We start from the raw sequence: 15,934 nt of genomic DNA, 5'->3' as shown, positions 1-15,934 counted from the left end.
CAAGGTTTATGTCCCTAGTTGACCCCGTTTTTCGTGTGTTGGCTCACCGAAAAAAACACATAGGATTTGAGGCATACTACCGATAATTGCGTGTCATGATTATTATTGTGTTCTTATTTGTTGATGCCATGCTAGTTAGAAAATTAGTATAAAAACAAAAGGACAATAATCATATTAAACGGTTTGGTTAAAATTGGTTTAACAAACGCAACACGCAATACATAATTAGCAAATGTTTTAAAATTGTATAAACTACTTTTGCTAAAAGAAAAACAAAAACCCGTTTTAAATGTAAACTTTATGCTATCCATGAGTAGTACACACATCCGAACCTACTACCTGTTAGAGTTCGCGATACCCGAGAGTCTTGGGCCGGACTTTAATTGGGTGTTGGGAAGGGTGAGGTGAATTTCGCGATACCCGAGAGTCTTGGGCCGGATTTCACGTGTATCTATCACGGACGGTTTACAATCTAAACTTGTGGTTCGAGGCAAACCCGCCACGAGAAAGGATTAGCATAGAAGGGATTAAACATGCCAAGTGAAATAATTGATTATCACTAAATCCCGCAGAACCTAAGAATTTCATAATGGATGAAATTGGTAATATAGTTACCTACCTAAATAGCTTATGGTTGGCGATCCGCGGTAAACCCGTCGTTACCATAAGTGAAATATGGATCTTAGCCTTGTTAATTATAATTGTTAAAAATATTGAACTCTAGGGTAATTATTTTAACAAGGATTAAACATATCAAACTAACTAATACAACTTACTTTAAAAATATGACAGATGTCTGCAACAAACACAAATCCTACTCCGTCATCAATCACTAATTTCTGCCTTAAAGGGCTCCTCGAAAAGGACAAGCTTACGGGCTTGAACTACATGGACTGGCTTCGCAACCTAAGAATTGTTCTTAGGATGGAAGGAAAGATCAGGGCAATTGAGGAACCCTTACCGGCAGAACCCGGATCGAGAGCTACTCAAGCGGCTAGGGATGAGTTCGAAAAACGTCGTTCCGAGTCTAATGAGGTAGCATGCTTGATGTTGGCGACCATGTCTCCAGAGCTCCAAAAGGGCATGGAGAGCTTAGGGTCGTATGACATGCTTAACCAACTCAAAGACATGTTCCAACAACAAGCAAAGCAAGAAAGGTTTGACACCGTGAAAGCTCTCGTATCTTGCAAAATGGCAATGGGAAGTAGCGTTAGTGTCCATGTACTAAAGATGAAAGGGTACATAGACCGATTAGAGCGTCTTGGTTTTTCCATAGGTCAGGAGCTTGCAATAGATTTTATCCTGAACTCGCTGACTAGTGCATATGAAGTGTTCATTATGAACTATAATATGAACAATATGGAGAAAACAGTCATGGAAATCCATGGCATGTTGAAAACCGCTGAGGCTAACATGGCCAAAGCTAAACCCGCAACTACCGTCTTAGCCATTCGTGAAGGTGGGATTAAGAAGAAGAAAAACAAAGCAAAGGGCAAAGACAAGGGCAAGGGTAAGGTTGGCACGTCCAACTTCAAACCTAAACCTAAGGGCATTGCTAACTCTTCTACTTCAAAGATCCCACAAACCAAGTCTCCTGAAGAAGCAATATGCTTCTTTTGCGGGGATAAAGGACATTGGAGGCGCAATTGTACCAAGTACTTGAAGGGACTTAATGAACTACGGGCTAAGGGAGTCGCCGTACCTTCAGGTATGTTCATGATTGAACTAAACAATACTACTATTTCTAATTCCTGGGTATTGGACACAGGATGTGGTACTCACATTTGTACTAATGTGCAGGGACTCACAAGAAGTAGGAAACTGAAGACCGGAGAGCTCAATCTAATCATGGGGAATAAGAACGTTGCCTCTGTTGACATGATTGGAGAATACAAGCTTTCTTTTGATTCTGGTTTATGTATTGTTTTATCTAATGTTTGCTACAGTGCCGAAATGGCAAGAAACATTATATCTTTTGATGCTTTATTTAATGATGGTTTTAATTTTAGTTTTGATAATGGATCAATACTTGTTCACAAAAACGGGATGTTTTATTTCAAGGCTAGTCCTTGTAAAGGCATCTTGGAAACCACAGCAAAGCTAAATGATAGTTCAATCAATAATGTTGATTATTCCAAAGATGGTTTGGATAAAACGTATCTATGGCATTGTCGTTTAGGCCACATAAACAAGAAACGCATAGCTAAACTCCAGTCAGATGGAATTCTAGAATCATTTGATATAGCATCATATGATGAATGCGAATCTTGCTTGTCAGGAAAAATGACAAAGGCACCTTTCACAGGAAACTGTGAACGGGCTAAGGATCTGTTGGGGTTGGTACACACTGATGTGTGTGGTCCGTTCAGATCGCCTAATAGACACAATGAACGATACTTCGTTACATTTACTGATGACTTCAGTAGATATGGTTACGTTTATTTAATTAAACAAAAGTCTGAAACTTTGGGAGTGTTCAAGGCATACCAAAACGAAGTAGAAAATCAACTGAACAAAGGAATTAAGATTCTCCGATCTGATAGAGGTGGTGAATATCTTAATGATGAATTTCGTGATCATCTACGGGGTTGTGGGATAATCTCACAATTAGCTCCTCCTAGAACACCACAACATAATGGTGTGGCTGAAAGGAGGAATCGAACATTACTTGATATGGTTCGATCCATGATGAGCCGTACAATGCTTCCAATCAGTTTTTGGGGTTATGCCCTACAAACTGCCGCAAGGATCCTTAACCTCATCCCAACCAAGAAAGTTTCCAAAACACCTTATGAGATATGGCATGGTAAAACTGTGTCTCTCTCATATCTAAGAATCTGGGGTTGTGAGGCTTACGTTCGTCGTGAAGCTCAAGATAAACTTGAACCCAGATCCGAAAAGTGTTTATTTGTTGGATACCCGACTGATTCTTTTGGATATTTGTTTTACAACCCTAAGGAGAACAAAGTCTTTGTGTCTCGAAGGGGAGTCTTCCTTGAAAAGGATCTCATATCAAAAGGAACCAGTGGGAGCAAAATTGACCTTGAAGAAATTCAAGAATCAACAGACATGGAAACCGATATTAGAACTGATTCTCTTCAAGAGGTCGACGAGCCTGCTGTTGAGAGAGAAACTGACCTACAGCCACCACCCCTACGTAGATCTGATAGAGTACGTCAAACACCAAAGAAATATAGTTTACACGTATTTGAGGGTGATGACGAAAATATAGATTCTGATGAACCTATTACCTATCAGGAAGCGATAACAGGCCCCGAGTCTGCCAAATGGAAGGAGGCTATGGACAATGAGATTCAATCCATGCATGATAATCAAGTCTGGACCTTGATTGATCATACACCAGGAATTAAAACCATTGGGTGTAAGTGGGTCTTCAAGAAGAAGACCGACAAGGATGGAAATGTACACACATTCAAAGCCAGACTAGTGGCTAAGGGTTACACACAACAACATGGTGTAGACTACGATGAAACTTTTTCACCAGTGGCGATGTTGAAATCCATTAGAATACTTCTTGCCATAGCTGCATTTTATGACTACGAAATATGGCAAATGGATGTAAAAACAGCTTTCCTTCATGGTAAGCTAACAGAGGATGTGTTTATGACACAACCTGAGGGTTTTGTACATCCTAAGTATCCTAAAAGTGTGTGCAAGCTTCAAAGGTCCATTTACGGACTTAAACAAGCTTCTCGTAGCTGGAATCTTTGCTTTAATGAGAAAATCAAAGAATTTGGTTTTATCAGAAGCGAAGATGAGCCATGTGTCTATGTTAGGTCTAGTGGGAGTGTTGTAGTCTTCCTTGTACTATATGTCGATGACATATTACTCATTGGAAACGATGTCCCGACATTGAAAGATGTCAAAGCTTGGCTAGGGAAATGTTTCGCCATGAAAGATTTGGAAGATGCATCATATATTTTGGGAATTAAGATCTATCGAGATAGGTCAAGGAGATTGATTGGGCTAAGCCAAAGTGCATATATAGATAAGATACTGAAGAAATTCGGTATGTACAACTCCAAGAAAGGGTGTGTTCCTATGAGCCCTGGAATGATATTGAGCAAGTCTCAATGTCCTAATTCTGACTTGGAATCAGCTACCATGAGTCGAACTCCATATGCTTCGGCTATAGGGTCGATCATGTATGCCATGATATGCACTAGGCCTGACGTATCGTATGCATTAAGCATGACTAGTCGTTATCAGGCCAACCCTGGTGAAGCTCATTGGAAAGCAGTCAAGAACATTCTAAAGTATCTTAGGAGAACTAAAGAGATGTTCTTGGTCTATGGTGGGAATGACGAGCTGAGCGTCAAAGGATACTCTGACGCTAGTTTCCAATCAGATAGAGATGATTGCTCTTCACAATCAGGATTTGTATTTATGTTGAACGGTGGAGCCGTCACTTGGAAAAGCTCTAAGCAAAGTACTATTGCTGATTCTACGACAGAAGCCGAGTATATAGCGGTAAATGAAGCTGGTAAAGAGGCCATGTGGATAAAGAAATTCATCGGGGATCTAGGTGTGGTTCCTACAATCCATGATCCTGTTGAGATTTTCTGCGACAATGTGAGTGCGGTTGTCTTGGCACAAGAACCGAGGTCACAAAAGCGCACACGGCACATACTCAGAAAGTACCATTACATCCGTCAACTTGTAGCAGAAAATGACATATTATTAAGTAGAGTAGACACGACTAATAACTTGGCTGATCCTTTCACCAAGCCTTTGCCACAGACTAAGCATGATGCTCACAGCATGTCTATTGGCATTCGTGTCATTAATGATAAAGTTTGATTGTATTTATATTAAGTTTGAAACTTTAAACATTGGGTAATAATATATGTCGCAATTGATCTGATGATTAATATATTGAGATTATATTATACGCACGATGCGATCATTTCATTGTATATTACCATGTTTCATTTTGCATGTTTTAACTTCCAATGAATATTATTTCATAAACCTCCACAGTCGGTCATTCTCTAAGGAAGAGAGAATTGAATTAAGGCTGTTATGAAGTGTAGTAATATAGGTTTATATGAAACTACATTCATGAGGAACTTGATAGTTAATTCAAGGTTCTGGAATGACCACACTTAGATGCTACTTCATGGTTTTAAGTCACAAGTAAGCTCTAAGATGGCAACATCATTTATCCTAGAGTGGATATGTATGAGGAATCCTGACACAAACTGTGTTGCACTTTGACCTGTTTCTAACGCTGTGCGTAAATGCCAGTCATAAGGGAATAGATCGGGTACATTATGGAATGTGGTGGATGTCTATACAGTTGAAGCAATTTGTTCCTTCTTCTTTTAGCGAGTTGAAGCGATATCTCTGGGCCCCTCGTTGATTTGTGCTGAATTAAATGCATGGCCATGCTACGACTGAATTAATGCAATTGCAGTCTATTTGATCACCACAAATCTCAATCGGGAAACATAATCTTGAACGATGATGATTGACACTTAACCATGTCACACGTTCATATAGATATCTAGAACAAAAGGATGATTGATATAAATCAAAATATAGGAGTGTAACTTAACTGACTAGTTGTTACACATGGTGTGTCTTTTAAGACTAACCAATATTATTAATGTCAGTGCAAGTGGGAGTCTGTTGGAAATATGTTCTCGGGTTGGTTACATTTCAACTGTAATTTGACCGTGGTACATATATTCCGAAGGTATGCCCATGACATTAAATAATATAAAGTCCATTTTATCCTATTCGGTCACACACAAAGGCTAATCGTAAATTGTTTGATACACCTTCTAATCGGGAGTTAATTTATTAATCAATTGGTTTAATAAATTAAATGTATTTTTGATATTAATTAATTAATAATTGATTAATTAATTAATTCTAAGCATGCTTATCTCAAAAGCAACAAAATGTGCATGCTTGTCTTGAAAAGAGCCGATACTTGGCATCTTAAATACCCCACTCTCCTTTTCCTTTTACAAAAAGGGTTTTTTGACCAAGAAAAGAATTGAGCACACTTGATAAGTATCGGTTTCTAAGATTCCTTTTTCAAGTTTCTGTCAATTTTAAAAATAGAAAAGGCAGTAGCTTAACAAAACTAAAAGATCTAAAATACTTCACACAAGTGTGTGTTCTTTTCGGTGGTTTTGAAAACATAAGGGAAAAAGGGTGTTGGTGAATTAAAAGGTGTAAATGTAAACAAGGTTGGAACTTTGGGTGTTAATCGTTTAGAGGAGCTCTCATTTGGGTTCTTTCCAAGCTAGGATCTTCAACAAAGACTACAAAGGTTGTAATCTTTATCTTTCTCTTTATTAATTTTATGTTTCGTTTGTTAAAATTTTGTACAATGATCCTTTGGAAGAGTATGATTTTGTAAGTTTTAAATTGCTTCCGCTAGCCTTATGTATGTATCATACTCCAACAATGATTGTAGCTTTGTAACTCTAATTATTTCACCTCCTATTTTGATACTCCGTATAGATTAATATTTTTAGAAGTAAACATTGCCTCTTTCTAATTGAATATAACTGAATAAGCTGACCATTCAACTCGTTTCATTATTAAGGTGAAAATAAACAGACATTAAGTTTTGTTTAATTCCTTAAACATTGGTAGTAAGTAGTACTTCATCACGTTCTTGTGCTGTTCAAAGAGTACTTGATCACGTTCTTCACTATTTTTGTTGCTGTTGCAAACCATGTGCACAACTCACAAACCTATTTTTTCCCCTTCAATTATATGATTTTTTTTATTTTTTTTGCCAAGAAAAAAAAATTAAATATATATAAATCAGACTAGACTTACATAAAAGAAACACAAATGACAAACAAAACACGAAACAAAGCTAAACCCAATCAAAACCTAAACTATATAGGAAGGCAGAAACTAACGCAAAAGAAAGTAATTCAAATAATTGTGCAAACCAAGTAAACTCAAAATAAAATGAGAACCACGTGAAAATCTACTCGTCAACGAACTCGCTACACTAAGTGGCCGACGAGTTGATTCCCCGTACAAATTGACGGTGATGATGATAAATGTTAGATGTACATTTGGGACCATTTGCTTTCCTTATCTAAAAGTATGTCATTCGATTCTCTTTTGAATGTTACAGCATTATTATTATTATTATTATTTGTTAAAAAAAAGAGAATTAAATTACAATAGATAGAAAAATCTAAATGTTACAAGTACTCATTGTATTTTATTTTTATGAAAAGTTAATTTTTTTATTACTACAAGAAGTTGTAGCGGCAAAAATATGAGTAGTGATATTTCCAATCTTATTTGTGATAGATCCACAATAATTTGCTACAATCTTCCAGTAATACCCTTAAGTAAATTCCAACATAAAGTTTGTGCAATACATCATTTAAGGGTAAATTAGATATTTTAAGTGGATCTATCAACTTAAAGGAGTTGATGTACCACCACCCAAACCAAAAAAATATAGAAAGACAAGAAGCACTTGCGCTTTCACTTTCTGTTATTGATGTTGGTGGGTCTCCTTCCCCTCTTTCCTTAATTGTCATTTCTCCACCGCACCACCACACACCGGCACACGTATACTTACACCTATTACACTGTACACATATTCTTTCTTTTACACAATAAAAATCGAATCTTTATTCATCAATCGTTATTTTCTTGAAGTTTGAAGTCAAGAACATAACTATTGGATCTGATTGTCAGATTCTTGATTGAGTTTCGACTTGATTTCTAACATGGGTTTGACCTTAAGTTAGCCATCTTCTTTACATTAATTTTTGTTAAAAAAAAAGTAAGAAGATTGTGAAGATGTCTTGGAAGTATTCAAATTCAAGAAGTTTGATGTCAAAGCAATTGACTTTATTCTTGTGCGCCGGTTGCTTTTTTGCCGGAATGCTATTCACCGACAGGTTTTCTTATATTTCTTTTGCTGACCCCCACCTACCATTTATTTTATTTATTTATTATTTATAGAATATATATATAGGGGGTTTATAGTGAAATCATTAGGTACTTTTATTATAATTATAATTATAATGATATTTGTAAATTGTAATCTGTGCCAAATGATTATGTATTTTCTCTTTTTTGATCTTGTAATTTTGAATGATTTTGAGGGATCTAGTACCCTCTGACTCCGTGCAAATATAACTTCTACAAGTTTTTTTTAATAATGTAAATATTACTTATCTTGAATATTTAGTGCTCTTACAATTTAGATGATTTCTTTAGGTTACTAAATCATGTAAATTTTTGTTATCTTTATATGGGTCTTAACTGTTTTGTAGTTTAGGATTGTTAAGTGCAAGATTGAGGAGTTTGAGCAAATTTGAAGTATTTATTTACTGTTGGCTATGATTTATTTATTACTTTTTTTTTTTTTTTTTTTTTTTTTTTTTTTGTAAAGATATATTATATAATGTTGGATCCAATTTTCATCCTGAATAATACATTTTTCCTTGGATACCTTTCATATGTAGCTAATGATAGAGCATTTAGATTACTGATTACATCCTAAGTTGTGAACTAACATTTGGTTCTACTTTCTTTATGGTGTTAGAATGTGGACAGAGCCTGAACCTAAAGGGCTATCAATACTATCTGGAACCAAAGATGAACAACTTCAATTAGTTGCAGATGGTTGTAACACAAAATTAGTGAGTAATTAAGTTCATAAGCATATCTTAATGTTTTAAGTTATGTTTTCAACCCAGTATTATTCATATATATCTGGAATCTTATGTTTTAATTAGAAGGATGTAAGGAGAGATTCAAAAGATACTATACGCGAAGTTTCAAAAACACATAATGCCGTTCAGTAAGCTTCCCAGTTCATAATTTGAATGCCGACTTCCGTGTTTGACTTTTGAAAGCTGACTTTTTACCTTATGATATAATGGATGCAGAACTCTAGACAAAACTATTTCAAACTTGGAAATGGAATTATCTGCTGCAAGAGCGATGCAAGATTCTTTACTTACGGGTTCCCCTATATCTGATGATTTGATACTACCTGAACCGATTAAGAAAAGAAAATATCTTATGGTTGTAGGGATTAATACGGCTTTCAGCAGCCGAAAGAGACGGGACTCTGTACGTGCTACCTGGATGCCACAAGGTTGTTTTATATTCTGAAGTTTTGGTTAACAAGTCAAATTCGTGTGTGATTGGGTTGACCCGCAAGCAGTTATTTCCAGATTTCCACCAAATAAGTAGAGTGTTACTAATATGATGACATGGTTAATATATATTTTTTTCAACAACAATATATCTTTAACGTTAGCTATTTTTTTACGCTTTAAGAATAGACATACCCCGAATTGACCCGTTTGCAAGTAAATGGGTCAAATTAACCATTTTGACACATGATTTTTATTTTATAATAATTGAGTTCTCTTTCTTCTTACAAAACTCCAGGTGATAAACTGATAAAACTTGAGAAAGAAAAGGGTATCATTATGCGATTTGTGATAGGTCACGGGTAAGCATCATCTATATCTCTACCGTATCGTTATATATGAGGCTTACTAAAGGGGCTGATAATGTTGACTCTTGACTTTATCTTTTAGTGCTACAGCTGGTGGTATTCTTGATAGAGCTATTGAAGCAGAGGATAAAAAGCATGGAGATTTCTTGAGGCTGGTAACAATAAGATCTTTTTTCTTTACCTTCTTGAACTTTAATCGAACGAGACTGGTGACATAACTGATGTCTGAGCAGGAGCATATCGAGGGGTACCTTGAATTGTCAGCTAAAACGAAAACGTATTTTACTACCGCTGTTGCTCTGTGGGATGCAGATTTTTATGTCAAGGTTGATGATGATGTACATGTAAATATAGGTAAAGCTAACTAGCCCTTTCGAGTTATATGTTTACTCTAAATTGGAAATGAATATTACAACCATTTACCTAAATGGGTCGATTCAAGTTCTATTTTTTCTCCATAGTTAAAATAAAAAGTTCGCCAAAAGAAACATGTTCTTGATCATCTTTAAAAACTTGCCTTACATGACCCGTTTTGGCAGCTACACTTGGAGCGACATTAGCTAAGCATCGGATGAATCCGCACGTGTACATTGGGTGCATGAAGTCTGGTCCCGTGCTTGCTAACAAGTGAGCCATAGCTTTCTTCTTTAATATTTCTCTATCATAATTTCTGGTATTGACTGAGTTTTTTATGAAGGGGAGTGAGATATCACGAACCCGAATATTGGAAGTTTGGTGAGGAAGGAAACAAGTATTTTCGACACGCCACAGGCCAACTATATGCAATCTCAAAAGACCTAGCCACTTATATCTCGATAAACCAGTATGTATCTATTCTAAACTACTTTTGAAAGGCGTAGAGCTGACCAATTTAACCCATTAACTTGAAAATGGGTCAATTTGGGTTCAATTTACTTCTAACGCGTCAAATGTGTCAATTTTTTCTGTACCTACCTTGAACTGAAACAGGTTGATCGAAAGTGTTTCTCAATCTCCTAAATGGAGGTATAAAACAAATAAATATGTCAGTCTTAGATTATATGTTTTATAATCATATGTAAATAAATAAATAGTTGATTACTTGTAAAATTCGGAAATAACTAAGTGGGACGACCGATCCCAAATTGACCCATTACCCACCCGCCACCTCTATTAAAAATGATAACCGTTGTCCCACCTTCGAGTTAAACAGGCACATTTTACACAAGTACGTGAATGAGGACGTATCATTGGGATCATGGTTTATTGGACTGGATGTGGAGCACATTGACGACAGGAGGCTCTGTTGTGGGACACCACCTGGTAACGTTCTTGTTCTCGTCTAAATTTTTAAGCACATTTATTTTTTATATCGATCCATACTTAAAAGTTACCTTCTTTGAACGCAATTTGCTGTTATGTGGGTCCAGATTGTGAATGGAAGGCACAAGCAGGGAACATATGTGTAGCATCTTTCGACTGGAGCTGCAGCGGGATTTGCAGGTCAGCTGATCGAATCAAAGAGGTTCACCAGCGTTGTGGGGAAGGGGAAGATGCTCTTTGGAATGCATCTTTCTGATCAGGATCTTGATAAGACGAAGTTGTTAAATGATACGATCAAAACCGCAAATCTATAGCATCCATCAAATCAAATTCGTCATACAGTAAAAACGCCTTCAAAGCGTACACGTGATTAAGAGAGGAAGAAAACGAGTGAGGTTGATGGTTAGCATGGATGGTTGTAGGGTGAAGGGGGGTCCTCTATTTTAGGTGAAGAGGAAGTACCCCACTGGTTTTGTTTCTTTTATATTATTATTTCAGTAGAATGGTAAGTATAGTTTTGGTACAGTATATGACTATAAGGCTTCATACATATACCATAATATATGGCCATTCATTATTGAGCATATAACATGTGTAATTCAGATTTATTATTGAGATTTATGTAGGTGATTCTAGGTTTAGTGTTTTAGATTTGAGCCTTGTTTGTTTTAGCTGACTTGTTAACTGTTTACGTACGTGTTGGTGGTTAGGTGTTTATTTCGTTTAGCTTGTTAGTTTCTGTTCCATTCGGTTTGTTTTTAGGCCAAATTTTTGATTCCTGATGATTAAGTTTGTACCTAGTTGATCTCTGAATCCGTTATTTTATTACTGTTTTTTTTTTCGTTGTAAAAAATCAGATTTATTAGGATCCTTAGGCTATTAGAGGATGTTTCATTCATATATATATTATAGGTAGTCACTTTTACTATAAAGTTACAAAAAATATTAACAAATTGACTATGATTTCGTTGTAAGTATTAAACATTGATCTGACTTTTCTTTCTTTCTTTCACTTTTGATGTTTTGATGAGGAGTGAATCAGTTTAAAAGAAAATATAGTTTTAATGACAAATGATTGGATGCCATTTTTGGTGAAATTAGGATTTGATGAGGAGGATGGAGAAGATGATGGTGTTTTAGTTAGGAGAGGTGATACTCACACATCAGTTTTTGATCCATACACATTTTTTACTATAAAACTTACAATTATATTGTTAAGTTTATCTTGGGAGTTGACTCACCATTATTGTAAGTAAGGGCATCATAGTGAATTAGGTGTGCATGGCTCAAAAACTAATGCGTGAGTATCACCTCCCGTTAGTTATTTTACTAGTACAATTTAACGGAGGAGACTAACTGAATTTGTTAAATGAATTATTGCCCCTGGAATTATCGAAAACCTAAGGCTGGATTGTAATTTTTGAAGCAATCGCGTGGACAAATTAAAAATTGAAAATTGAAAATTGAAAATTGAAATTAAGTATTTTAATCGAGTGACACTATAACAATAAAATTAATTTGCACATCTAATTAATTTTATTTCTACCAAAATAATTGTGTATTTCTAGAAATACATATGTATAAAGATCTTAATCAAATCATAAAGATGACATTAAATAATGGTTTAAGGCTAAAATTGTCATTTCAAAGTTTTAATTATTGATTTTTTTAACGGCAGTTAAGCGTCAGTGTCACTGACGGGTCAGAACTTGATTTCGAAACCCACTCACCCGTGGGACGAACATTACAGTTCTACCACTCTCGGGAGAAAAAAAAAACCTTCACGGCGAATTCATATGGGGATCACGTGTAGTAAAACCTCCTCGGGTGAGGGTCGAGCGCAAGACGTCCGCAATCTTCGCGGCCCATGAAATAGGTCAGTAACTTCAATGGAAATATTTTTCAGCTCATGAGAATCGAACATCTGACCTCCTTTATGAGACAAAAAAAAAAAGTTTTACACTATAATTTGTTTAATTTTTTAACTCGAAAGAGTCATCAAAACTCGAATGAGTCATTGATCACATTAATCAAAGTATCTCAAAATTAAAGTTTAAATCATACTACATATGTTACATTAAAAGTGTCTGCTTTTTCAAAATTAAAGTTTAAATCATACTACATATGTTACATTACAAGTGTTTGCTTACTTTTTGTACATGATTTTGAAAAATCCTACTAAATTCATTTTCCACCAATCTAAAATTCCCTCTGTCTAGAATAATCACATCTAATTGAATAAATACAAAATAATACTTAAAATAAAACATCCAAAGATGAAATGACATCCCAAAAAGTTTACAACTAGTTGTATATTATCATTAATATTTAGTATTTCAATGTTAGATTAAGACTATTAGTTATTATTATTGTCAATTAATTAAGTAATTATAAGTATAAATTATAATTATTTAATGTTTTATGTATACCTTGTGTTTCATATTAATTGTTCACAAATAAAAAACACGAAGTTTAATAAAAGTGACTGAAGTTTAATAAAAGTGACTGTAATATTTGCTTTTTCTTTACTTTACAGTTTTACCCATAACTTTTTACCTATATTTTGTCATACATTCATAAAGTAATTGCATAAAAGAATGTTATCTTCTTATTATTATCTATATATGAAGATAAACAATTAATTTGAGACATCTTAAAAAAGAATAATAAACAATAAATTAGGGATGAGACCACTGAAGCTTGGTTTGAGTGGTATGAGTGAGATCCAATTTAGAGTCCTGCCAACCTAGGTTCAATTCTCACTCATAGTAGGGAGTTCCTGAGACGACCCGTCCTAATCCATAAGGACGAATACAACAACATATGATTACATCGCGAGGTATTTGACCTCTAAATGATACATTTTAAAAACATTGCATTCGTTTTTAAAAGACAATCTTTCTTTACATCGAAAGTTGACGGCATGCATACCATTTCATAATATATCCAACTATAATTGACTTAATGTGACGATCGCTCCAAATCCATATGGACGAACACGTCATTCATTGATTTCATTGCGAGGTATTTGACCTCTATATGATACGTTTTGTAAACATTGCATTCTTTTGAAAAGGCACACCATAAATGAATATTTAAATCAAAGGTTTTCGACATCTGATGATTTCTACATATAGACAATCACCATAAATAATAGTTTACAACAGTACTTCCGTTGACAATGCAGTCAAAATAAGATACATGGTGATGATTTGGTGAATGCAACGTTTCCTTGAAAAATATGTCATGTAAGACTCCATGCACATAGCTTGTCTAACATTTAAGCAAACAGCGGAAGACTTCTAGGAAACCTGAGAATAAACATGCTAACAAGTGTCAACACAAAGGTTGGTGAGTTCATAGTTTTAATGTTTCGTATAATCTGTATATAAAGGTGGATCACAAGATTTCAGTTGTTTCATCCAGAAACGTTTATCAAAATATTCTACAAGATTGAGCACCCTGGTAACTAAACTTTAACGTTATAATAAGTACCCCTGTTTTAACATACATGCAACCAACATGTACAATACACGCAAACCAACGTGTACTAAACTCAAATAGCATACGTCTGTTTTATAGTTCAGGCTAGGGTTTCTATACCTGGAACAGACGGGGATGTCAAGCTCTATGGATCCATATACAACTATTCATGCCCACCAGTTCTTATAACCGGCAGTTACTAGTTACCAAAGCTAAGGGATTTTCGGTTCAAACTCGGTGTAGAATTTAGTATGTACTTGTGTCCATTGCGTTTAAAATAAATTGCATGTATTCTCAGCCCAAAAATATATATTGCAAAAGCAATTAAAAAGGGAGCAAATGAAACTCACATTATCAGCATATAAAGTCGTTCATCGTAATGTGATCGAAACTCAGAGTATCGAATAACCGTAGATCTCAACGTATCAATATTGAGATTCAATATTGTAGAAAAGTACGTAGACGTAACGGAGATGATAAACACTAGGTTTGATTCACAAATATACCCCCGAACATTACCCATAACCTCCTTGACAATAACCCATAATTTCCTTAACTCTAGCTTGCTCGTAAACTCGTTTTGAAATCGTTTGGACATAACCTCGTCGTAGTATTTTATGTATAATACTAATAATATTACTAATAAAAATAATAAGATTAATAATAATAATATTAATCTTAATAATATATATATATATATATATATATATATATATATATATATATATATATATATATATATATATATATATATATATATATATATATATATATATATATATATATATATATATATGAGAGACAGAGAGATTTGAGAAGAAAAAGTAAATAAATCCGAACAAAACTGCGAGCTTTATAGACCTGGCCTGGTTCCCACTGCCATGCGATCGCATGGCAGGGTAGAAGGATTCCCATGCGATCGCATGGGGTCCTTTTCCAGCTCACAAAACTTTTGTCTCAACGTTTGTCGACATATTTTTATATTAATATATAATATATAATTTATATAATTAATTATATATTATATTAAATTCACGTGCATAGTTGACTTGAAATTTTTGTTCCGATAAGTCGTACGTCATTACTCGACTTATGTCCCGGTTCCGATTTTTCGAACGTCCTTTCGTACGCTGAGAAAACTGGCACTTTACCTTTCGTGACTCGTACATTTGTCAAAATATAGCCTTAAATTATCCCTAAATTATATCACTCAAAGTATATATCTTAAACTTTCGAGTGTTTTGGTCATTTACTTCTATAAATCATCGTCTCGTAGTATATACATATACATATATACATTTTTTTTATTTTGAAATAGTGTTTTCCTGTAGCAAAGTTACTGTAGCAATTCACTGTAGCAAAGTCAATTTTTACTGTAGCAAATTAGTGTTTTACTTGTTTATTTTAAACGTTTTAGTTCACTTATCTAAATATCAATCGAATTAACAAACGAATGTTACTATCGTTTACTAAATAACTTGAAATCATATATATATATATATATATATATATATATATATATATATATATATATATATATATATATATATATATATATATATATATATATATATATATATATATATATGCACATTAAGTTATATATTGTGACGATCGCTCTAAATCCACTTAGACGAACACGTCATTCATCGATTT

The 15,934-nt window shown here is 34.5% G+C and overlaps 2 protein-coding genes across 2 annotated transcripts; both read left to right on the top strand.

Annotated features, from left to right (window-relative positions):
- The first annotated feature begins 1,354 nt into the window (after positions 1-1,354).
- LOC139885944 (uncharacterized) lies at positions 1,355-1,963 on the top strand. The gene is made up of 2 exons (XM_071869692.1): positions 1,355-1,708; positions 1,801-1,963. Exons 1-2 carry the CDS (start codon positions 1,360-1,362, stop codon positions 1,815-1,817), a joined length of 366 nt encoding a protein of 121 aa, XP_071725793.1. The 5' UTR covers positions 1,355-1,359; the 3' UTR covers positions 1,818-1,963.
- A 5,658-nt stretch (positions 1,964-7,621) lies between these two features.
- Positions 7,622-11,466, top strand: LOC139885943 (probable beta-1,3-galactosyltransferase 2). The gene is made up of 11 exons (XM_071869691.1): positions 7,622-7,916; positions 8,567-8,663; positions 8,760-8,824; positions 8,913-9,124; positions 9,424-9,487; positions 9,576-9,648; positions 9,727-9,847; positions 10,033-10,120; positions 10,191-10,316; positions 10,686-10,795; positions 10,903-11,466. Exons 1-11 carry the CDS (start codon positions 7,816-7,818, stop codon positions 11,049-11,051), a joined length of 1,206 nt encoding a protein of 401 aa, XP_071725792.1. The 5' UTR covers positions 7,622-7,815; the 3' UTR covers positions 11,052-11,466.
- Positions 11,467-15,934: the final 4,468 nt, after the last annotated feature.

This window comes from Rutidosis leptorrhynchoides, chromosome 1, assembly GCF_046630445.1.
Source record: "Rutidosis leptorrhynchoides isolate AG116_Rl617_1_P2 chromosome 1, CSIRO_AGI_Rlap_v1, whole genome shotgun sequence".
NCBI lineage: Eukaryota > Viridiplantae > Streptophyta > Magnoliopsida > Asterales > Asteraceae > Rutidosis > Rutidosis leptorrhynchoides.
The sequence above is the reverse complement of the archived record's forward strand: the minus strand, read 5'-3'. Positions and strand labels throughout refer to the sequence as shown.

Bases quoted from the DNA above. Each gene is read 5' to 3' on its own strand.
- LOC139885944 (XM_071869692.1), top strand. From the start codon at position 1,360: ATGGAGAAAACAGTCATGGAAATCCATGGCATGTTGAAAACCGCTGAG.
- LOC139885943 (XM_071869691.1), top strand. From the start codon at position 7,816: ATGTCTTGGAAGTATTCAAATTCAAGAAGTTTGATGTCAAAGCAATTG. The intron at 8,664-8,759 runs GTGAGTAATTAA...TGTTTTAATTAG, and splicing joins ATGGTTGTAACACAAAATTA to AAGGATGTAAGGAGAGATTC. The intron at 10,121-10,190 runs GTGAGCCATAGC...TTTTTTATGAAG, and splicing joins GGTCCCGTGCTTGCTAACAA to GGGAGTGAGATATCACGAAC.